At 45.6% G+C, this 24,147-nt stretch overlaps 1 protein-coding gene across 1 annotated transcript in view; it reads right to left on the minus strand.

Annotated features, from left to right (window-relative positions):
• Positions 1-24,147, minus strand: part of LOC308296916 (FH1/FH2 domain-containing protein 3-like) — a gene marked incomplete at both ends in the record, with an annotated part of 288,271 nt that overhangs the window by 49,608 nt on the left and 214,516 nt on the right. Inside the window, 8 exons of the mRNA XM_080740269.1 lie at positions 1,231-1,725; positions 2,428-2,459; positions 4,611-4,680; positions 10,848-11,095; positions 11,825-11,968; positions 12,435-12,529; positions 18,547-18,658; positions 22,053-22,147. Coding sequence (XP_080596395.1) covers positions 1,231-1,725; positions 2,428-2,459; positions 4,611-4,680; positions 10,848-11,095; positions 11,825-11,968; positions 12,435-12,529; positions 18,547-18,658; positions 22,053-22,147 — 1,291 coding nt within the window. The remainder of the gene's footprint in view (positions 1-1,230; positions 1,726-2,427; positions 2,460-4,610; positions 4,681-10,847; positions 11,096-11,824; positions 11,969-12,434; positions 12,530-18,546; positions 18,659-22,052; positions 22,148-24,147) is intronic.

The raw sequence follows: 24,147 nt of genomic DNA on the forward strand, positions 1-24,147 counted from the left end.
GCGGATTTTTTTGTTTGAAAGCTGTTAAAAAGTACTACACATATGGTGCATGATCTAGGCATGGGCGTGCACGATCCGTGCACTAAAAATTGATCCGTGCACTAGAAATTTGGAAGGTGGCAGTGTTTGTTTTGTCTGACTTTGAAGGCTTCTATCTCATGAATGCCTGAACGGATTTCCAAGCGGATTTTTTTGTTTGAAAGCTGTTAAAAAGTACTACACATATGATGCATATATGGTGCATGGGCGTGCACGATCCGTGCACTAAAAATTGATCCGTGCACTAGAAATCTAGGATAGTGGCAGTCTGGTACTTGGGGGCCATCTTGAAATGGCATTCAATGAGTTAAAGGGATAGTTCACCCCCAAAAATTACTTTCTTTCTATCGATTACTCACCCCATGGTTCCCTATGGAGACACAAAGAGCCTGCTCTGTTCCCTATGGAGACACAATGAGTCTCCTCAAATTATTGGCTTATAGAAAAGAGGCAAAAACAAAAGAAATATCTGTCATTCAATAGGCTATATACATATACGCCATTTTGTTCTACTTCCGGGCCTCTTTCGACTTCCTTCACAGGTGTTACCGATGATATTAATGAAAGGTCTGTTCCATTCTGGTCAAACAGAGTCAGGGTGCTGATATTGTGCATGTTGGCTCACTGGAAACACTCTGCTACACCAGTGGGTCTCAATGAGTCCTTGAGTGGGTTCCAAAATGTCCCCATACAGGTGTGTAACTCTGAGAGTGTACAAATGGAAGCAAATAGACCCGCAATGGTCCATTGGATTCCATTTGTTGATTCCATTTGTATAGAGTTATGGGGGTCCTTGAAATTAAAGAACCACTGTACAATAAATCAAACAGAGCCTTAATTAGTATCATCGGTAACGCCTGTGAAGGAAGTCGAAAAGAGGCCCGAAAGTAGAACAAAATGGCGTATATGCATATAGCCTATTCAAGTCTCTATGAGGTGACTAATCCATAGAAAAAAAGTCATTTTGGGGTGGAACTATCCCTCTTAGAGAATATTATACTGTATCAGCAAATGTTCCTACAGTATAGTTCCAACTGTACACTCTCTGCAGCTACAGACCCACCATAAGGGTCCCGTTTTGGGAGTGCTTGGCGGTGCCACCCAGACCCCCCCCCCAGACCCTCCCCCACCCCGGGGGTTGAGAAGCAGCCACTGTACAGCCGTGTTGGAGCTGGAGGTCCTGCTCTCTACCTGTAGAGCCGCCTCTCTCTCTCTCCGTCCCGGCCCGCCACGGTCTCTCCCCTCTGGGCCGGCCCGGCGGACGCCAGGCCCTGGTGCAGGCAGGGGGGGAGGGGGGGAGAGGGAGGATGGGATGGAGGAGGGATGATGGGGGGGAGAGGGGAGGAGGAGGAGGAGGAGAAGGTGAAGGTGAAGGAGGAAGAGGCTTGGCGGGGAGAGCCGAGGGGAGGGTGGGTGTTGTTGGGGACTCTCCAGGAGGAGGAGAGGGCCGCGGAGACGCGGCCAGGCTGCGGGAGGAGGGGGCACAGGGCGAGGCTCAGCGCCCCGCTGTGCTTGGGCGGGACGGACACGGGGGTACAGGGCGGCCCGCCGCCGTCCGCGCGCTCTCCCTCTTCCTCGGGGCCTCTGGCTCGAGGGAGGAGGTTGGCCATACATTTAAAAGTCAAACACACGCTAGAGGCGTCCGCTGTGGCCGGGGCGGCGGCGGCAGCGGCAGCGGCGGCGGCGCTATGGGAGGACAGGTGACGTGTACGGGGACAAAAAAACAAACGAACAAACAAACAGAGGGGACAAAGGACAAGGGAAAGGTCGTCAGGTTGTAGGTTTTGGAACTTGAAAAGAGACCTGGATAAAAGGGACTGGGAGCCTGTACCCAGTAAGATCCGGAGTGCTAGCTACTGTCTACTCCTAAACTGTTTAAAAATATGTATGGATGGATTGTCATGGAATCATGAGGATTCTGGTGACACCAATGGCCTTCCCCTAGCGCCAACCTCAGATAGAAATGTCTCCTTTGCACACAAGTTGTCCCACAGATATCTAACAGGCAGCAGATCACAGGGACATCCCTATAGAGTTCTTTGGTGACCCAAATGCCTTTCCTGTGTAGCGTGACACTTTAGGCTACAATTTCTTCGAAGTCACTACCGTTTGTTGTGACTTTTTAATAATGGTACTTTATTTTATTTATTGGCTCATTGGCCTTGTGGTTAGAGTGTCAATCTACTGCCGAGTCATACTAAAAATGGGACCCAGTGCCTCCCTGTTCGGCACTCAGCATCAAGGGTTGGATAGGGGCTAAGTCCCTGCGTCATGTCCAGGGGGTGTACTTGCACATCAAGCTGCCTCACGCTACAGAAACAAGAGACAGGCTCCTCCTGACTTATGGGCCAAATGGCCCGGGAACCATTGGCTCCCAAGACTACTTACCAACTGTATTTAATTTCACCTCTAAGCTTTAGCTGTTGTTTACAATACGTGTTAACGCCCCCCACTACACCCACTTTGGGCCAAACTATAAATTTAACGTTTTCCTTTTTATTGTTTGATTTGCAGCTCCCGCTAGTGAGAGCATGAGGCTCCACGAAGGATGGCGATGCCAGCCAGTTCAAACCACTTTGGTGTGGTTGGGTGTAAGCTCCAGTGTGGCCCCCAGGGGCCACTATAGCAGAACTTTCAGACACTTCTGTCTTGTCTTGTCACACTAAAGCCCCTTTTCCACTACGAGGCAGAACCAGAACTTTATTTTTTTATTTTAATTTTTTTGGTTTTGTTTCAGACAAGGTTCTGGGAACCTTTTTTTCGGTCCTGCTTAGGGCTGTCACAATTATTACATAATCGTCTAATCGTGATTTTTTTTTGACATAATCGTGATTATTTTTCATAATCGTCATAATCGTTTCCATGTTGAAAAATGTTCATATATTTAAAACAAAAGTCAAAAATAGTGGAAATAGCAGATCTACAAGCTCACAACGCGTCGCATTGTGAGCTTGTAGATCGGCTATTTCCACTATCAATGTTCTTTTTTAAGTATAAAGTTGTCAAATATGTCAGTCATTTCTTTGTATATTTAGGTTGTGTCATATGTACCATGTGCAACTTAAAAGTCTAAAAGCTAAACAGAAATGTAATTGTCAACGACAAAAAACACAATTAAATCGTTAATCGCAATTATTTGAGTGACAAATAATCGTCATGTAAAATGTCATAATCGTGACAGCCCTAGTCCTGCTCCTGAGGTAGAACTAAACTTGAGTTCACGGGTTCTTGAAAGTTCTTGGTTCTGGAAAGTTCTGGTTCGAGTTCTCGGAGTCGGCCCTACAGTGGAAATGGGGTTTAGACTAAAGCCCCTTTTACACTACGAGGTAAAAGCAGAACTTTCCAGAACCTGAACCTATTTTTTTTGGTTCTGGTTTTGTTTCCATAGCGCACAGCCCAGTTTCAGACAAGGTTCTTCTGGGAACCTTTTTTAGGTCTATACGGACGGGGCCAGCAGCCCCGTCCGTATAGACCGTATAGCTGCTGCTCTTTTTTTCCGGGACCTTCCCGGTTAGGTCTGGTTATATGGAAACGTAAAGCAGTACTTGGTCTCGGAACTTCACGCCTTCTTGAAAGTTCTTGGTTCTGGAAAGTTCTGGTTCTAGTTCTGGTTCGGCCCTGTCAGGCACGTGCACACATAGACATGAAAGGGGGCTTGAGCCCCTGCCCCTTTATCCGTCTGTAAAAAAGTGCCCCCTCTCCAGACCATGAATGCAGTTTTTACTATGGTGAAATAAATGCAAATGCCCTCTTTCCGTGCTATACCTGAAGGCAGCATTCAGAAGAGAACTTTCTTGTCCAAACTCTCCTGAACTTTGAACGCAGCATCTTATGTTGAAAGAATTGTCCTCTCTGCGTAGAAGCCAAGCATCGAAAATAGCCGACCTCCAAGCTCACACCGCGTCAAGCTTGGAGGTCTGCTATTTTCGATATTTTCACCAAAAGGCCTTTTTAGGAATATCAGCCCCTGCCTCTCTAACATTCTCTGCACGTCCCTGGGCCCTGTAGTGGAAAAGCGACTCAACCAGGGCAGGAATTTCAGGGAGGCCATGGCCGTCATTGCCCCTCAGTTTGGCCTTGTGCCCCTCCGAAAAATGGCATTCCCTGAGGCCACAGTGGCCCCAGGTACCACTTTCTCCTCTGTCTCTTTCTTGTCAATACAGTATGTAGACACCAGTGTCTCTTTCTTGTCAATATTATGTAGACACCAGTGTCTCTTTCTTGTCATGTCTTTTGTTGAGTCCCATTTTTTGGGCAATGGGTTGAGCATGGATCACATTTTAAATACCATAATCATAATCATCCCTAACCCTTAAATTCAACAAATTGGAGAAAGATCTTGTTTTATTTGATGGCCTTCCTGACCTGGCATTTGGCCTTTGTGCCTTCAAAAAATGGACAACACCAAAGGCCAAGTGGCCTTGACCCTAAAATGACAAAATTCCAGGCCTGGACTCAACACTCCGGATGTTACTGTCTTTGTTGACTGGAGGGGGAAACCTAGAATACCTGCAGTGAGCGCCCTGCATAGAGGACTGAGACACCGGAACTCTCTCCTCCTCCTCCTCCTCCTCCTCTCCCTCCTCATCATCCTCCTCCTCATCCTCGTCCTCATCCTCCTCTTCCTCTTCTTCCTCTTCTCTATGGTGAAAAGGAGGGTTGGACGGACGGAGGGAGGGAGGGAGGGAGGGAGCGAGGAAGAAGAAGAAGAAGAAGAAGAAAAGAAGCAGGAGAAGAGGGAAGAGAAGAGAAATCGGACAGAGACAAACACGAAACATGAAAAAACGAGACACACCGACAATGACACAGTCGAGAGAGAGAGAGAGAGAGAGAGAGAGAGAGAGAGAGAGAGAGAAAGAGAGAGAGAGAGAGAGAGAGAGAGAGAGAGAGAGAGAGAGAGAGAGAGAGAGAGAGAGACTACACAGAGTAATGACAGACCCACACGCCTTGTTGAACCAGACAAGGACAGGGTGGAAGGAAGAAGGTGAAAGTCTCACCAGGTGGTTAGTGCTGTATGTCCCTGTGATAGACAGTGTCCCGAAGACATAAGCCCCTTTTCCACTGCAAGGTGGAACCAGGGACGTGCTGGCCATTGGGAAAAGCGGGACAACTCCCGAACGGCCGGTTCATTCCCGGCCGGTCCAGGCCGGCCATTAGGAAAAAAATAAAAATAAAATATCGGCCTACGTTCCATTTTGGGGGCTGGGCGGCCAACAAAGTAAATCGTCACTGTCGGGCAGAATATCTCGTATCTCCAAGTTTCAAATTTGTAAATTTTTTCGCAAAGCCCTGCTTCATCATACAAGGCTGTCGCACGAAAGTAGTGAAAATAGCAGATCTACAAGCACACGTTGTGTGCTTGTAGATCGGCTGTTTTCACTAGTTTAAATCATTTTTAAAATGGTTTTAACTTTTGGACGTACAAGGTTTCCACCCGACAACGACGAAATATAACTCATGTAATTGGCCCACTGGCTTGTCACTGAAATGGCAAATCTGAAATGGCAAATCTTTGAGTAGCAGCAGCGCGCAATGAGGGCCTCTACAACTCTTTTTCCCGGGCTGAATCAGAGGTCCAGCACGTCCCTGGGTGGAACCAGAACTTTCAGGAACCTGAACCTATTTCTTTGGTTCTGGTTTTGTTTCCATTGGAACCTTCCCAGTTAGTTCTGGTTATAATTATGGAAACGTAAGCAGAACGTGGTCCTGGAACTTCACAGGTTCTTGAAAGTTCTTGGTTCTGGAAAGTTCTGGTTCTAGATCTACAGTGGAAATGGGGCTATACACTATACAAAACCCTCACTGAACACCTTTTACACACAAATTGACACTATGATTTTGATGGGCAAAAAAATAATATAAGCGCAAAACCTCCTATCTGCAAATTTAATGATTTTTTGGATTTCACTTGAAATGAGGACAACAGGCTATGCTGCACATGGTCAGTCTGTCTGCGAGATTGTTCTGCCCCTCATTTTGCCAAAAATGTCATGTGACTAAATAGTAGATAGGTTTTAATGTTAAACACACTTTTTCTTTTTCATTTTCCCAACAAAGTGTGCATTTTTCAGATAGGAGGTTTTGCGTTTCGGCCATCGATATATAGTTTACTACAGTTTTGTAAATTACCCACAATTAATCACCAACCCTAAAGTCCATATCGTTGCTGTCGGGCAGACACCTCAAATCTATATTCCACATTCACGATCACACACAAAAGCATCAAAAGTAGCAGATCTACAAGCTTGAAACACGTTTTGAGCTTGTAGATCTGCTACTTTTCATGCTCTTGAATTTGAATCCTGAAAAGTGTTGGAGATATGAGGTTTCCACCCGACAGAGACGGTGACACACTCTGTGAAAATAGCGCAGCTTGTAGATCAGTTATTTTTAGTGGAGATGAGGGGTAGAGGGAAACAATGAGTAGTATAGAAGTAAGTGAGTGGTCAGCTTCCGACCTTCGCTAAAGAATAATTCAATTAGTCATCGATCAATGGACCTTAATTAATAATCAAATCCCTGTTTCGCGCATGTAATTATATAGGCGAAACATTAAAACATCAAAAGAGGTGAAAATATCAGATCCATAATCATCATCAATGCATCGCATCGGGATGCTTCGCGAAATCTCGATAGAATAATCGATAAGAAGAAAAAAGTTATGGGAATGGTTTGCTGCATCTCCGCTCCGCGGTGCCGCGCGGTTGGGATGGCGGCGCTGATAGCGGGGGTCTGGCATACGTCGAGACACGTGGAGAGTCTGCGGCCCGCCGGGTTGCCATTAGAGATTCCTCTCCGCTCGCCTGGATTTCATTAGCAAATATGGAAAACAGTGATCTTCAAAGGACGGACTCGAATTTCCTGTGCCGGGGCTGGAGGGAGCCGTTCTCTCTCTCCCTCTCTCTCTCTCTCTCCGTATCGAATGACCCGCGCTGCGCTGTGCGGGGCCGCGGATCCTCGCTGTATCTGCAGACCCTGAGCTCTGAGCGCAAGCAGAGATATTAGCAGGTACGCCAGTCCAGGAGAACTTGTCCTTAAGCCATTTAAGCCCGAACGGAAATCTTTGACGCTTTAGATTCGAACCACTTTAACCATTATTTTTATGCTTTAACTATTGAAAAATAGCAGATATACAAGCTCACAGCCCGGCACCGAATGTTTTTGAACCCGATTCCATAATGTCTTCTAAATCCTTCTTCTAAATCAGTGGTTCTCAAACTTTGTTTGGTCAAGAACCCCCAAAATTACATGTATTTGGCCGCGGACCCCCATCTCAAAATATGTTGTTCAAGGGACCACCCAGAAGTAAAAAATTGAGTTACAAATGTTCGCTTTTAAAAATATATAGACTAGGCAAAATAAATCACGATTAAAAAAATAAAAATAGCAGATCGACAAGGTCGCAGCGCGGCACTCAGTGCCACACTGTGAGCTTGTATATCTGCTATGTTTTAATAGTTAAAGCATTACATAATTCTAGAGCCTAAATGGGTTAATAACAGGGGATTAGGGTGGGCCTTTGCGGGCGGCTGTGGAAGGCAGCCTTCACTGGTGATTTGTCTGGATGAACTTACTTATCGCAGGGTTCTAAGACAATTCAGGCCCTGTTCTCGTCCGCCCAATAACTCCACGGGAAAGCTCTGTCATCAGTGGGACAAGTGGGGTGGGTTCCACAAATAGCCTGATACAGTTTTTTCTTTGAATATGCAGTGAAGATATTTAGCATTGGCAAAAGGGGGGTAGGAGCTTAACGCATTTAGGCGTAGAATTATTGAATGCTTTAACAGTTGAAAAATAGCAGATCTACAAGCTCGCAGCGTGGCACCGAGTGCCGCACTGCAAGCTTGTAGATCTGCTATTTTTGAAAAAGTTGTGAAAATGTGTGCAAATCTTTGAATATACCCGGTATGTATTTTTAAAGCAAACGTTTGTAACTCAAATTTTGCTTCTGGGTGGTCCCTGGAACTAGATATTTTGAGATGGGGGTCCGTGGCCAAATAAATATCAGTTTGGGTAGTACCTCTGCGTACCCCTAGGGGTACACGTACCCCCATTTGAGAAACACTGGCCTAGCGGTCCAGGCATCTAGGGCTGCAACGTAGCCTGACAGTGCATCGCGGGTTCGAGTCCCGTTCCCGACGATCTTTACTGCATGTCTCTCCCCACCACTCTCTCTCCCTGTTTCCTGTCTGTCTCTACCGTACCCATAAATAAAGGCAGATAATCCCCCTGAAAAGATCTAAAAAAGATATAAAAACATAGTCGCTGTCAGGTGAAAAACCTTGTATGTCCCAAAGATTCTGTAACATCTCATACAACGAAGTACGGCATAAAATGTTATAACCAAAAAAAAGGAGAAACAAGCTTTCTGCCCGACATCAACTATATAATTATACAGTTATACTGCCGGTGACTTCACTTACTGGGCAGTTAAGACTGCAAAAAGCTATCCGTTTGTGTGTTTTCTGTGTGTTTGTGTAGGCGCCGCGGTGCGGTGCGGTTAATAATTTGAATTTATTATTACACCTCTGACACACAAACGCTGTACTGTATAATAAAATAGATTATGACAGGGTGATTTCAGCTGAGCTCTCTGTCTCTGTCTGTTTCAGTTCAGTGGGAACGGGGCAGCGCATGAAGCTCATATCGCGGCGGCGTGTTTACAGAAGCTTCCTATTTCCCTCTCGGCTGCAGAAAACGTGAAGAATGTCTTTAGACAGAAAGGGGGGCGGAGGGGAAGATTAATTTAAATGTCACTTTGTAATGGCAGGCCCCTGCTCTGGCTTTATTTTATTACTCTATAATTACATTCTCTAGCGTTGGCCTTGGAGGAGAATAGACACGTCTGTCCAGGACCGTAACACAATACGACACTGGCAGCCCCAGACGTTTCCTGCGAGAGAGAAAAGAAAAGAACTCGGCCGGGCCCCGAAAACATTAGAGAATCTTCTTTTTTCTTTACTTTTTACTCCCTCCCTGGCTCCCTCTCAGGGACGTGCTGGGCCCCTGATTCAGCCCGGGAAAAAGAGTTGTAGAGGCCCTCGTCGCGTGCTATAGAGAGAGATCTCTCTCTATAGCGCTGCTGCTGCTACTCAAAGATTTGCCATTTCAGATCATGACAAGTGACAAGCCATTGGGCCAATTATATGAGTTATATTTTGTCGTTGTCGGGTGGAAACTTTGTATGTCCAAAACCGTTTGTTTTGTATTTATCAGTTTAAAAATGATTTAAGCTAGTGAAAACAGTCGATCTACTGTTTTCACTACTTTAGTGCGACGGCCTTGTATTATGAAGCAGGGCTTTGCTTTGCGAAAAAATTTACAAATTTGAAACTTGGAGATACAAGGTTTCTGCCCGATAGTGACGATTTACTTTGTTGGCCGCCCAGCCCCCAAAATGGAAGGAAGGCCGACATTTTATTTTTATTTTTTTCCTAATGGCCGGCCTGAACCGGCCGGGAATGAACCGGCCGTTCGGGAGTTGTCCCGCTTTTCCCAATGGCCAGCACGTCCCTGCTCCCTCTCTCTCTGTCTCAGTGGCCTCTCTCTGGGTGCTGCCGCGCAAAAGACTGGCGGAGAAAATTAAAAATACACAAAGGCTGAAACCAAAAGCCTTGTAGTTAGAGCTCATGTAAGAAGCGAGAAACCCCGGGCTAACCTTGGTGGTGAAAATGGAAGCAGGGATTAAATTAAGGTATTTCTTTTTCTTCACACGGAAGCGACTGACTGAAGCGCCTAGCGATTCATTTTCGTAATAAATGAGAGGCGAGCGGGCGGGCAGGTAAGGAGGAGGCCCGGGTAATCTGAGAGGTGGAGCGACAATAAGCCGGGCACACTCCCGCGACACCGACAAAAGGTACAAATCTACAGAGCATACAGTATGTGTAGCTTTGTCTATTTGTTGCTGAAGTTGAAACCAACTAAACATTTGTGTAGCTTTTGTAGCAGCTACAAACGTCGGGTGTATCTTCATGACGCTGGCTTCTGTTGAACAAGAACGGTAGCCTGTATCTTTGTAGAGTAGCTGCTAGTGTGAACGCATTAAGAGTTCCATGTTTCTATGCCAGTGGTTCTCAAAGAGTGGTCCGGGGACCACCAGTGGTCCTTGAGAAGGGGTTCCATGTGGTCCTCAGCTAAATGATGGAGAGTTGGTAACCGAATGGACCCTTAAAGATCTTTAACTCTTTGAGTTCAAGACCTTTGTTAATTTCTTGTTAAACTCTTTGTTAAATTATTGTTAAACATCTACATCAGGGTTCCCCAATAGGCGGCCCGTGGGCCATTTGCAGCCCGCGGGGGGGTCTACTGTCTGGCCCACACCAACCCCAGTAATAATGGTGGTATAAGAGCAGCAACAACACAAGTATATCGTCGTTGTCGGGTGGAAATCTTGTATCTCCAAATTTGTATGTTCTTTCGTAAATCATACAAGGCCGTCGCACAAAAGTATTGAAAACAGCAGATCTACAAGCACACAACGCCTCGCATCGGCTGTTTTCACTAGTTTAAATCATTTTTAAAACGATAAATGCAAAACAAACGGTTTTGGATATACAAGATTTTCCCCCGACAACGACGATATCTGAACTGTCGCTGGAGTAGCGGGAACGCCACCGTCGTCCCCTGCAATGCTGTGGCCCTCGGCTTGGTACCCTAGACATAGTTCGGCCCTTGGGAAAAACTAATTGGGGAACCCTGATCTACATTCTAAATTCTTAATTTACAACATGTCTACAACACCAACATCGATACAGCATGGAATTGTGGATGAGTCTCATCCAACAATAACGAAATATTCCACGCCTCACCTCTCGCTGATGTCATCGATGTGCGGGCCGCCGGCGAACGGCGGGAAGCCGTTGGTGTGGGCGTGGTGGGGGGAGGAGGGGGAGTTGTGTCCGCGGCCGTTCTGGAGGGAGTGTCTCCGGCTGCGCCGCCGCTCCAGGCCCAGGCCCCGCCTCTCGTTGGCCCCGCCCACGCTGGCCCGCCGCCGCTCCTTGCGACCGGCGGGCGGCAGCTGGCTCTCCTCGTCGCCGTCCTCGTGCCGGAGCGTCACCTGGTTGGCGACAGGGAGACAGTTTAGGAAGGTGGTCCTCAACCTTTTCAGGCCGCGACCCCCAAAATAATCATATTTTAACCGGGGACCCCCTCCACCCTGACGGGCACTAAGAGTTGAGGCATTACATTTTGTATAACACGGTTCTATTGTGAAAATAGCAGATCTACATGCTCACAACGCCTCGCGTTGCGAGGCGTTGTGAGCATGTAGATCGGCTATTTTCACAATTTCTGCCTCTAATATTTGACAATTTGGCCAATGTTTAATTTGACATTTTAGAGGTATTAAAAAGTCCTTAAATTGTCACTTTAGAAATGTGCAGATACCATCTATACACTTAAACTTTATGCTGGTGTGGTTTTTATGAGCAATTATGTATTCTCTTGGTATTTGTTTGTTTTCTCTTGGAGGCTGCCACCTTGTGGTCAAAAGTGTAAGTTAAAAAACACAGATACTTTTACATCACAGAATCAACTCCTCCCCTAATTACCATTCACCCAACACTGTGGGGTGTGGCTAACTTTAGCTGGGTCACCACCCACCATGACATCCATGCATACTTAATGAACTGGGGGTGTGGCCACACAAAACCCCAATTTTAACTCTTTCTGTATATTTTTTTTGGAAAAGTCTTCCTCCTAGTATAATCTAATACCTGATAATCATGTTTTAGAGGGGGGAAATCATGGCACCACCTCTTTAGCTAACCACTGGTCCTAGACTGACCTCATAGATGTTGAACTGCTCCACCAGGTCCAGGTCGGTGCCCTTGCGGCTCAGGTGTCGCTGGGCCATGACCTCCATGCCCTGCTCCTCTAGACAGTCCACCACGTCATAGTACTGGTCCTGGTCCGGGAGACCTGCCAGGGTCTGAGACAGAGAGAGAGAGAGAGAGAGAGAGGGGAGAGAGAGAGAGAGGGAGAGAGAGAGAGAGAGAAGAGAGAGAGAGAGAGGGATAGAGAGAGAGAGAGATAGAGAGAGGGAGAGAGAGAGAGAGAGAGAGAGGAGAGAGAGGGAGAGGGAGAGAGGGAGAGAGAGAGAGAGAGGGAGAGGAGAGAGAGAGGGAGAGGGGGAGAGAGAGAGAGGGAGGAGAGAGGGGAGTGGGAGAGAGAGAGAGGGAGAGAGAGAGAGAGAGGGAGAGAGAGAGAGAGAGGAGAGAGAGAGGAGAGAGAGAGAGAGACAGAGGAGAGAGAGATTTTAGCCAGTGCATTGGCTCTTGGCTTGAGCGTATGCACGCACGCACGCACCGGCACGCGCACACACACACACACACACACACACTACACACACACACACATACACACATAACACACATAACACACTTGACTTGACTGACCTTGTTGATGAGTGTCATAGCATAGACCAGCAGCTCAGTGTCCACTCCATCCTTCTCATCCAGGATCTCCATGGTGTTGGACCACGGCTTAGTGCCTGCACAACCACATTAAGATACAACTTAGTGCCTGCACAACCACATTAACTGATTTATTGCACGTGACGACTTTGACGACTTATTGCCAATGGTCCAGGGCAGGCCCACCACCAACGACTTTGACGACCTGTTAATGGCTCTGTTCGCTAGCTTATGGGATACCATTTCCATGGTAACCAGAAGGTCACCAGAAACGTTGATGACGTACCTGGAACAAAAAGGAATTAAATGGAAAAAAGCCATAATGAATGTGTATGGGGAGAGGGGCTGGCAGGTGCAAGCTTGATGCGGGAAGCGGCTATCTTCGGAGTGGATCGTCGCGAGTGGACAAGGTGTTATAACTCCAGGACACACATGGCGTATCTTTTGAAGGCTCTTGCGAGCAAAAAATTGGAGCGACGATTTTCATAGGTTAGTGAAAATCACACCCGTGTGAGTGGAGCTGTGTGTGTGTGTGTGTGTGTGTGTGTGTGTGTGTGTGTGTGTGTGTGTGTGTGTGTGTGTGTGTGTGGATCATGTGTACCGATTTTTGTGACATTTGAAGAAAATATGTAGGAAAAGGAGCAAAAAGTGTGTTTTGGAGAAAATTCAAGATGGCGGAAAATCTATCATGGCGCAAATGGGCGTGGCCTATATGGGGAGATGCGTCATGACCCAAGGAATCCAGGGAAAAAATAATTTAATTTTCCGACCTACGGTTCAAGAGTTACAGGCCAAAAACGTAAAGTGGGGTGTTATGGCCGCCACCATGCGGCCATATGACACAATATTTTTTATGTAATCCTTGAAATCATTATGAACCTCCTCTCCAAGTCTTGAAACTCTAGCCCCTATGGTTTGCGAGAGACAAATAATTGAATGTGAGTTTTTTGCAATTCCCATTATAAGTCAATGGGGAAAATTAATTCACTAATAAATTAATATCAATTAAACTATAGAACCTTTCTCTTAGAAAAGTATAGCCCACGATTCCCGAGTAAGCCGGTCGATTTGACATATGGCGCGAGTGTGTGGTGGCAAAACTGTGGGACTAGTGGCGTGCCGAAGTTTAGGAAGTTCAGGCTACATACACACACACAGACAGACAGACAGACAGACCCACACGGCCACGTATAGGGAGCCTGTGCTTCACACAGCTCCAAAAACTATCCGAAAGCGTGGCAGGGAACGGCGTAACAGAAAAGCATCAAAAGTAGCAGATCTGCAAGCTGGAAACGGTTTTGGACATGTGAGGTTAACACCCAACAGAGACGATGTACAATAAACTATACAGTACTGTATGTGAGGAAATGTATATTTTGAGTCTCTGAAATCTCTAACATATAAGCCATGAAGTCGAAAATATGTATAAAAATAAAATGTATGGACTTTTGTGGCATATCGTTTGGCAATTTGAATTGCAAAATTCATAACCTCACACAGTGAAGTAAAGCACTGTAAGTAAGGGAGTAAGTCGTAGTCTTATTGTCTGTTATCGGTCTATCCCTCCTTTCAAGGCGCAGGGCAAGGCGAGGCGAGCCTCCAGGGAGATGACGGCTGATAAAGCCGTAGAACAAACCTATCAGTGGTCTGTAGCGTTGACACCGACCCACGCTGAGTGATAAGAGAGCACTAAAGTCTACAGCAAAGTGTGAGTGTTTCCTCTTATCTTCTGGCCCAGATAAAGATGTCCTACGGAGCATTATTCCTCATGTCGCTGGAGGCTCCACAATAATAAAACACACACACACAAACACGTGCGCACGCACGCACGCACGCACGCACGCACGCACGCACGCACGCACGCACACACACACACACACACACACACACGAGGAGCAGGATGGTGATGCGCCGCATCCCCGTCCAGGAAGAAGAAGCAGGCAGCGGCAGCTTGGCAGATACACCCAGGCACGTGCACACATAGACATCAAAGGGGGCTTGAGCCCCTGCCCTTTTATATGTCTGTAAAAAAGTGCCCTCTCCGGACCATGAATGCAGTTTTTACTATGTGAAAGGAAATGCAAATGCCCTCCGTGCCATAACTGAAGGCAGCATTCAAGACAAACTCCAAACTCTCTTGAACTTGAATGTAGCATCTTATGTTGAAAGGATTGTTCTCTCTGTGTAGAAATCAAAAATAGCTGCTATTTTCGATATTTTCACCAAAAGGCCCCTTTGAAATTTCTGCACATCCCTGGATCCCCCCCCCCCCCCCCCCCCCCCCCCCCCCCCCCCCCCCCCCCCCCAGACTGGGTCGAGCCGTCTCCCTCTCTCCAGGAGTCTGGGGGTATCGGGTTTAGCCTCCTTACGCAACGGCGTGGAGAGGGGATGTGGGGCTGTGAGAGCCAGCTGAGGTTAGAGTGTGGAAAGTCACTCATTACGCTTATGGACGTACTAGTAACGTATGATTTTGAGGCACTTTGAGGTACTTTTACCTGCTGTGTATCACTATTACTTATACTCGATACTTTAAAATCGGAGGCAAATATTGCACTTCTTTACACTGCAATTACTTAAGTTTACAACTTTATTTTAGTAACTTTTTAGGATTTCAATTATTGATACAAAACACAACATACGGTATTTTATGCTACGGCTACTCAAAAATAGACACATTTGAGTATTTTAACTTTGGTAGAGTAGCCTACATACCAAAGTACAAAATGTTTTGCTTTTACTCAAGGTGAATTCTGAATGCCTTTTTACATAGTATTATTTTATATATTGTGGTAAAGTGGTATTGTGGTCATTCTACTTTCACTCCACCTACTGCCGAGCTAAGATGGACCACTCCCCCCCCCCCCCCCCCCCCCTCACCCCTGCACAGGCCAGAACACAATGCTGAGCTGTTAGAAGGAGGGGGGGGGGGGGGCAGGGTAACCGGACCCCGCCATGGGAGAGAGAGTTACGGTCTTTTTCAATAAGCCCCCGGCTCCGCTCCGCGCCTCCGGACAGCTGATCCAAACGGTGCCGGGTAACGGGATCCGCACTGTAGTCGCTGCTCTGTCACTAGAGAGCCCCGGCCCTGCGCCGCCCCGCGGATACGGTACCATACGCTGCTGCCGCTAGCTGGCTCAATTAACCCGTTTGAGCCTGGGATTATTGAATGCTTTAACTATTGAAATATCCTGGGGTGTCGCACCAAATTCTGGGCCCTGGGTACAAGGATTCACTGCTTTATTTTGTGCTTTAACTATTTCACTACTAAGTTCACAGCGCGGCACCGAGTGCCACGCTGCGAGCTTGTAGATCTGCTATTTTTGAAATATTTTTAAAGCGAACATTTGTAACTCGAATTTTGCTTTTGCTGGGTGGTCCACTGGTCCCTGGAACTAAATATTTTGAGATGGGGGTCCGTGGCCAAATACATGATTTTGGGGGTCCTTCACATGAAAAAGTCTGAGAACCACTGACATACAGTAGTATAGTCTCTCAAGAACAGACTAACTGAGCTCCAGTTAAGTAAAAAGGACCTTTTCTTTGACGATGGCTAGCCAGATTGCTGACATAGAAACATAGGTTTTTCCAAAAACCTTAGAAGGATTCAAAAGACACTTAGAGAATCGGGTCAAAATAGCAGATCTACAAGCTCACAGCGCGGCACTCGGTGCGCTCTGTCACTAGAGAGCCCCGGCCCTGCGCCGCCCCGCGGATACGGTACCATACGCTGCTGCCGCTAGCTGGCTCAATTAAATATTTGTAAGAGCTCGGCCTTGCGCTCTACACGCCTTACGCTGTTGAAACCCTGGGTGTGAATTAATTGAACTCTTGAGCGTAAGAAAAAAAAAGAAAGAAGAAAGAACGCACCCCTCGGGGGTTTTCTGCTGAAACGTGCGGTGTGGACTTTTGTGTAAATCAGCGGGGTAGACCCGAGTCTAGCTGTCTAATCTAATTTAAATCTGGGATTATACACTCTGAGAGTGTTACCCAAAGGAACCAAAATGGACCCTTACGGGTCCCGTTTGGTACGCGCTCAGAAGTAAGCGAAGACTCTGTGGTTTCACGTGTGTAGAAACCTAGCAGTTCAAGGGGTGCAGTGCACATAAGGTAACGTCAGCTAAATGCTTTAGCATGTTAACCCATTCAGAACGGGGTACACATTTTGTGTATCATTATTTTATGCTTTAACTATTGAAAAATAGCAGATATACAAGCTCACAGCGCGGCACCGAGTGCCGCGCTGCGAGCTTGTAGATCTGCTATTTTTGAAAAATCGTGAAAATTAGAATTTTGACCCGATTCTATAAGTGTCTTTTGAATCCTTCTGAGATTTTTTGAAAAACCAATGTTTCTATGTCAACAATCTGGCCAGCCATCGTCAAAGAAAAGGTCCTTTTCACTTAAATGGAGCTCAGTTAGTCTGTTCTTGAGAGACTACTATGTCAGTGGTTATCATAGTTGTTCATGTGAAGGACCCGCAAAATGGTATTTATTTGGCCACGGACCCCCATCTCAAAATATTTAGTTCCAGGGACCACCCAGAAGCAGAATTTGAGTTACAAACGTTCGCTTTGAAAATACATAATATATTCAAAGATTTGCACACATTTTCACGACTTTTTTCCAAAAATAGCAGATCTACAAGCTCGCAGCGCGGCACTCGGTGCCGCGCTGTGAGCTTGTATATCTGCTATTTTTCACTGGTTAAAGCATTCAATAATTCTAGGCCTAAATGGGTTAAAACCAGACAAAGTACTCAACACCAGTATAGAGTAGATCAGGGGGTTTCAAAGTGGGCGACGGGGCACCCTGGGGTGCCGCGAGATAATTTGATAATATTTGGAATTTATTCGGACACTTAAAAACATAATATTATCTCAACGTTTTCCTCGCAACATAATCGCTAAAATATGCTATAAATATAAGATGCTGGGAGTGAAAATGATGAGTATAACGTTGGGGTGCCTCGGATGAAAAAAATAAATCTTTATAGGGGTGCCCTGAGCCAAAAAAGTTTGGGAACCCCTGGAGTAGATAGATACTCCTGGTCAAACGTGAAAGTTGCTCTGTTTAACTTTCAGCTTCTATTTGAACCCGGTTTCCCGGCGCAAGTGCTGACATTTTTACTGTTTATTATTTATTTATTGGGGCTGGTGCCAGCAAAAAGCAGCTTACCATTGCGATGTTATAGAAAATTATCTATTGGTTATTTCAAAACGAATTCTCTTTAGAATGGACGCTCATATGTGTACTTTAGCCAAACTGGCGGCAGAGGGCAGCCTTATGCAAAGAATTAATGTGAATTGGGCCGCTCCGCCTGCCATCCATTCAGAGCATAGAAATGCATTTTCTAGATCAGATCCACAGAAAACAGTCAGGAAGTGATTTGGGACTCCATTATTGCTAACGTGCGGTGGATTTTTGAGAGCAGCATTACGGGAGATGTTTTTACTGTACACCTGGCGGCGCGACCCCTCTTCAGCTTACAGTCATCAGACAAGGTAAAAAAAACGAGCCGTATTGGCAGCGCGCTTGGGTCAAAATTGGGGCAAACGGGAACGTCCGAAGCAGTATGCGATGCGATAAGGGTGTGGTCTAGCCAACACCAACTCAGTGTTTTTAGCCAAGCTGTCGCACCGCAGTGCATCTACGTAGGTGGTGCTGCTGCTTCTTGACTTTCCTGGCTTTGCCCTGGATTGGTCCCCGTAGTGTTAGTTGCTTGCCTCTAGTTCTGTGCGCCTGACGCAGTGCCCTGCCAGCCTCATCCTCCTCTCTCTGACCTTGTCTGTGAGCCGTGGGAGGTCCCCGTATGAGGACCACATTTCTGACGGGGACCTCTATGGGTATGTTAACATTCTGTATCATACTCTATCACAGTGGTTCTCAACCTTTTCAGGCTGCGACCCCCAAAATAATCATATTTTAACTGGGGACCCCCCAGGCCTCCACGGTAAATGTACAGTCTTTAGTCACTGTCCAACGCTGGTTCAAAGCGAGGTGTGTGTGTGTGTGTGTGTGTGTGTGTGTGTGTGTGTGTGTGTTGTGTGTGTGTGTGTGTGTGTGTGTGTGTGTGTGTGTGTGTGTAAGGTCTCACCTCTCTTGGTGTCCAAAGTGTTCACAGCCTGGATGAGCAGTGCAGCGTTGGCCTCAGTGTATTCTACAAACACCAGCAGTAGCTTCAATGACGTCTTCACCACCAGACGGAACTACAACACACACACACATGGACAGACAGACACACACACACACACACACACACACACACACACACACACACACACACACACACACACACACACACACACACACACACAAGTCATGTACCAGAGCGTCACAAGGGGGGGGGGGGTTGGGACTGAGTTACTAGGGCCCAAGGTGGAGGGGCCTTAATTATTGTATACTATTGAATAATAGCAGATATACAAGCTCACAGCGCGGCACCGAGTGCTATTTTTTAAAAGTCTAAAATTTTGCTTCTGGGTGGTCCCTGGAACTAAATATTTTGTGATGGGGGTCCGTGGCCAAATACATATAATTTTTCCTTCACATGAAAATGACATAGACATGTGGGTTTTTCAAAAAACCTTAGAAGGATTTAGAAGGCACTTAGGCCTATATGCACAAAAGCGATTTAAAAAGAAATAGCAGATCTACAAGCTTGCAGCGCGGCACTCGGTGCCACGCTTTGAGCTTGAATATCTGCTATTTTTCAATATTTAAAGCACAAAATTATGCGTTCCCAGTCTAAATGGATTAAACTCTCTCCCCCTATGAAGAACATTCATAGGGGGTGAATCCTTGTACCCAGGGCCCAGAATTTGGTGAGACAACCCTGCCCTCGATATATTACATCCTTAACGCCGCGTATACGGTTATCGTTTGACAAAACTACTTCCTGTTGGCGAGTGTTGAGGGTTGTGATAAGAGAGATGAACTCATGACTGTAACAGGAAATCACAACTCAAATAGATATTTAAAACGACATGATGGGAACACACAGTTCTGCGTCACAGCTCATGTCTTGCGTGTTTAGAATATCCTTTAACCACTCGAACCCCATATACCCCCCCCCCAAAAAAAACTCTTCTTCAAATCTCTTCAACTCTTTGGCCAGACTACAAGCTCACAACGTGTCGTTAAGCCAGTGTCTTGCTTATTCTGGCAGAATGTTTTGCCTATTATGACGTGTCCATGACATGTCCATTACAGCAGTGGTACTCAAACAGGGGTCCTTGGTGGGGTTCCAGGGGGTCCCCAGCTAAAATAGTTAATATAGTGCCACAACCATTTTAACCACTTTATACGTTGGCTATTAAAAACCTGCTATTTCCGAAATCTTTTTGAAAAATATCAAATAATGATAATGAAAATAAATATGATAATTTTCTGAAATGAATCCAAGGTCCCTGGTTGGCAAAACCTTTTTAGACGGGGTCCTCGGCCAAATACATAACAGTTTGGGTGCCCTTGAACAGCAGATAAGAAAGTGCAGCCTGCTGCACATAGCTATTTACATATTAGTCCTAATATAGACAACAACAGCAGTCTCTTTAATGAACAAGGAAAGAATAAGTCAAATAGACATGTTGTACCAGAGTACATGAAGGGAAGGAACAGTGGTGCTCAAACTTTTTCCATGTCAAGGACATCTCAAAATATGTTGTTCCAGGGCCCCCCACAGAAGCAAAGATTTGAGTTACAAAGTTTGCATTGAAATATATACAGATCCATGGCCCGAAAATGCAAGGAAAAAACGCAGTGCAATGTGCAACCACCTTAAATCAGTTAACAGAGAAGAGAATGGATGGAGAGGCCTGTACCACACATGCATTCTATTTGAACGTAATAAAATCCCTGCAATGATATAGAGACAAAAAAATAGAACAGAAATCTGAAAAGCGTCCTTTGATATTAAAGCAATTTGGAGCAGTGAAAGGATATGATCCATGAGTGTGAGTGGACAGAGGGGACTGGAGGCAGCGCTGGCCACAATAAAGGGTCTCCTCCTCGGGATAGCAGAGCACAAAGGCCTGCCTCTTTGATGAGAACCAGTGGCAAGTATATTTAAGCCTCTATCAGAGTCGGTACCGCGGTGGTAAGCTATCCACCGCGGTGTAGTGCGGTGTAGTCTTTTTGAGTCATAAAAATACACGGTTAACGCTCAAAAAGACTACACCGCACTACACCGACTCTGATAGAGGCTTTACTCAAGTACTGTACTTATGTACAATTCTGAGTTTCTTTTTACTTTTTTTTTCTTATTTACTTTATTGCAGTATTTCCAAATTTCAGTATTTTTTGTGTCTACTCCATTACATCTCACAGGCAAATATTGTGCTTTTGCAACAATTATATGAAAGCTTTACTTACTAGTTACGTACTTACTAAATTACAGTAGATTTAGATTATTATTATTAAAAAATATGCATTAACCACTTCAGCTCTATATTACATTTTGGCAATTTGAGAAAATATGCAATCTACAAGTATCTACAATGATCTACAATGTACTCGAGTACATTTAGAATTGTGGACTTTTACTGGTTTCTAAATTGCAGTATTGATAGTTTTACTGGAGTAAGAAATATGAGTAGTTTTTCCACCACTGATGAGAACCATGCGGCCTGCTCTTCACACATGTCTGCACTCACTGAGGAGAGGTGAGACTAAATGCACTGTAAAACAGTAAACCCTGAACGTTCATTCACTCTGAGACAGTGTGCAAAATGGAACCAAATGGACCCTCTACGTTTATGGCAGGGGGTCTTCAACAGGGGCTCCGGGACCCCTAGGCCAGGGGTTTTCAAAGTGGGTGACGGGGCACCCTGGGGTGCCGTGACGGCAGTCCAGGGGTGCCGCGAGATCATTTGATAATATTTGGAATTTATTTGGACACTTGAAAAAATATTTATTATCATTTTAAACTTGAAGTACAAAGTTATTTTCAGTCAGTTCTAACCAAAATGGCTATTATCTCAACGTTTTCCTCACAACATAATCACTAAAATATCGTCAACTGTCGGGCAGAAATTCCTCGAATCTCCAAGTTTCAAATGTGTATGTCTTTTGGTAAAGCTTCATCATACAAGACTTTTGTACAAAACTAGTGAAAACAGCCGATCTACAAGCACACAACGCCTCGCATCGCGAGAATTCGTTCTCTAGCTATACCACCAACATGTCTTAATGCATGCCTTAAAGGAGTGCAAATCCCTAGCCAAGCGACACGTTGAGAGCTTGTAGATCCACTATTTTCGCTATTTAGAAATGGGACCATGGTAACTTCTTTTCTGAAATTACACCTCTGTGTATAAAGTTGTCTTGTCTCTGTTGCTGGTGCAGCTTTAATGATCTGGCCCCAAGAAAACCGTCTTTGGCCACTAGGGGGCTTCGGTGAGCTGCGAGAAGGGCTTTTTTTTAACAAACAGAGGATAGCTGGTCTTGGCTGCCTCTGTGCTGAAACTATGCGAGGTATGAGCCGGGGGTTTGGAGACGGTCAGCTGGGAGAGAGACTACTGTAAATTAGACACCGTGGAAGACATTAAACCGACCCAGAAATAACAATACCAATAAAAATAGATTTCTTTTTTTTTGCATTACCTTGGATCCCACAAGGCTGTAGAGCCACTGGACCGTCTCATTGTGGGATATGAGGCCGTTCATCCCATCCACGTACAGCATGATCTGTCCCAGAGCTGCAGGGAGAGAGAGAGAGACAGACATAGAGACTCTGAGACAGTGTGCAAAACGGAACCAAATGGACCCTCTACGTCAGGGTTCCCCAATGGGCGGCCCGCGGGCCATTTGCGGCTCGCGGGGTCTACTGTCTGGCCCACACCAACCCCAGTAATAATGGTGGTATAAGAGCAGCAGCAACACTAGTGTATCGTCGTTGTCGGGTGGAAACCTTGTATCTCCAAATTTGTACGTTCTTTCGCAGATCATACAAGGCCGTCGCACAAAAGTAGTGAAAACAGCAGATCTACAAGCACACAACGCCGCGTTGTGTGCTTGTAGATCGGCTGTTTTCACTAGTTTAAATAATTTAATAAATGATAAATGCAAAACGAACGGTTTTGGACGTACAAGATTTTCACCAGACCACGACGATATCTGAACTGTCGCTGGAGAGAGACATAGAGAGACATAGAGAGAGAGAGAGAGAGAGAGAGAGAGAGAGAGAGAGAGAGAGAGAGAGAGAGAGAGAGAGAGAGAGAGAGACATTGGTTTAACACACGTCTGCCATTGCAGTTCTAGAGGATGTCTCTTCTTCACCACGTGGATCTTCATTCATTCAGCCATGGACGTGTAACAACAGCCAGGCACGTGCACACATAGACATCAAATGGGGGCTTGAGCCCCTGCCCTTTTATCCGTCTGTAAAAAAAGTGCCCTCTCCAGACCATGAATGCAGTTTTTACTATGGTAATAGAAATGCAAATGCCCCTCTTTCCTTGCCATACCTGAAGGTAGCATTCAAGGGAGTTGCCTTCTCCAAACTCTCCTGAACTTGAATGCAGCATCTTATGAGGAAAGAATTGCCCTCTCTGTGTAGACATCCATGCCGTCCAAGCTCACAACGCGTCGCGCTGCGACTGCGACGCGTTGTGAGCTTGGAGGTCTGCTATTTTCGATATTTCCACCAAAAAGCCCTTTTAGAAATGTCAGCCTCTGCCTCTCTAACATTCTCTGCACGTCACTGATGTGTAACGACAGCAAGCATTCTCTCATCCGATCTGATTTTTGAAGTGAGCACTGCATTTGAGCAGTTCATCTCATTAAGCTATAATTAATTATGTGATTTGTTGTCCATTCATTTCAAGTGTTGGAGCGCTGAGCAACTTGCGCGTCCATGCTCAGAGCTGAATCGCTCCCATTTTTTAATAGAAACACATATATGAAGCTTAATCTTTATTATAAAATATTTTCGAAACATAATTTTTATTTTAGCGTCCGTTTTTCAAGAAAAGGTTGACTATAGCTCCTTTAACCCCAGTAACACTATGCCTAAACCTAACCTTGTTCCTAAACGTAACCGAGTGCCGCGCTGCGAGCTTGTAGATCTGCTATTTTTGAAAAATTGTGAAAATTAGAATTTTGACCGGATTCTATAAGTGTCTTTTGAATCCTTCTAAGGTTTTTTGAAAAAACCTATGTTTCTACAGTATGTCAGCATCAAAGAAAAGGTCCTTTTCACTTAACTGGAGCTCAGTTAGTCTGTTCTTGAGAGACTACTATGTCAGTGGTGCTCAAACCTTTTCATGTGAAGGAACCCCCAAAATGATATTTATTTGGCCACAGACCCCCATCTCAACATATTTAGTTCCAGGGACCCCCCAGAAGAAAAAATTTAGTTACAAACGTTCACATTAAAAATACATAAAGATTTGCACACATTTTCACAACTTTTTCAAAAATAGCAGATCTACAAGCTCACAGCGCGGCACTCGGTGCCGCGCTGTGAGCTTGTATATCTGCTATTTTTCAATAGTTAAAGCATTCAATAATTCTAGGCCTCGGTAAAAACGAACCCGAGAACCTCTGGGGGCGAGCGGTCTGCGATCGTGTGAGTGTTCTGGTTACCACTGGGTGTACGGTATACAGTAGGTCTGGTACCACTGCTTTTCTCCAATAGGCCCATTCATTCATTCATTGACTTTAAATCTCCCCAGACATGTCAGTAAGCGTAGATCTT

Source organism: Nannobrachium achirus (genome assembly GCF_963921795.1).
Source record: "Nannobrachium achirus genome assembly, chromosome: 2".
Lineage (NCBI taxonomy): Eukaryota > Metazoa > Chordata > Actinopteri > Myctophiformes > Myctophidae > Nannobrachium > Nannobrachium achirus.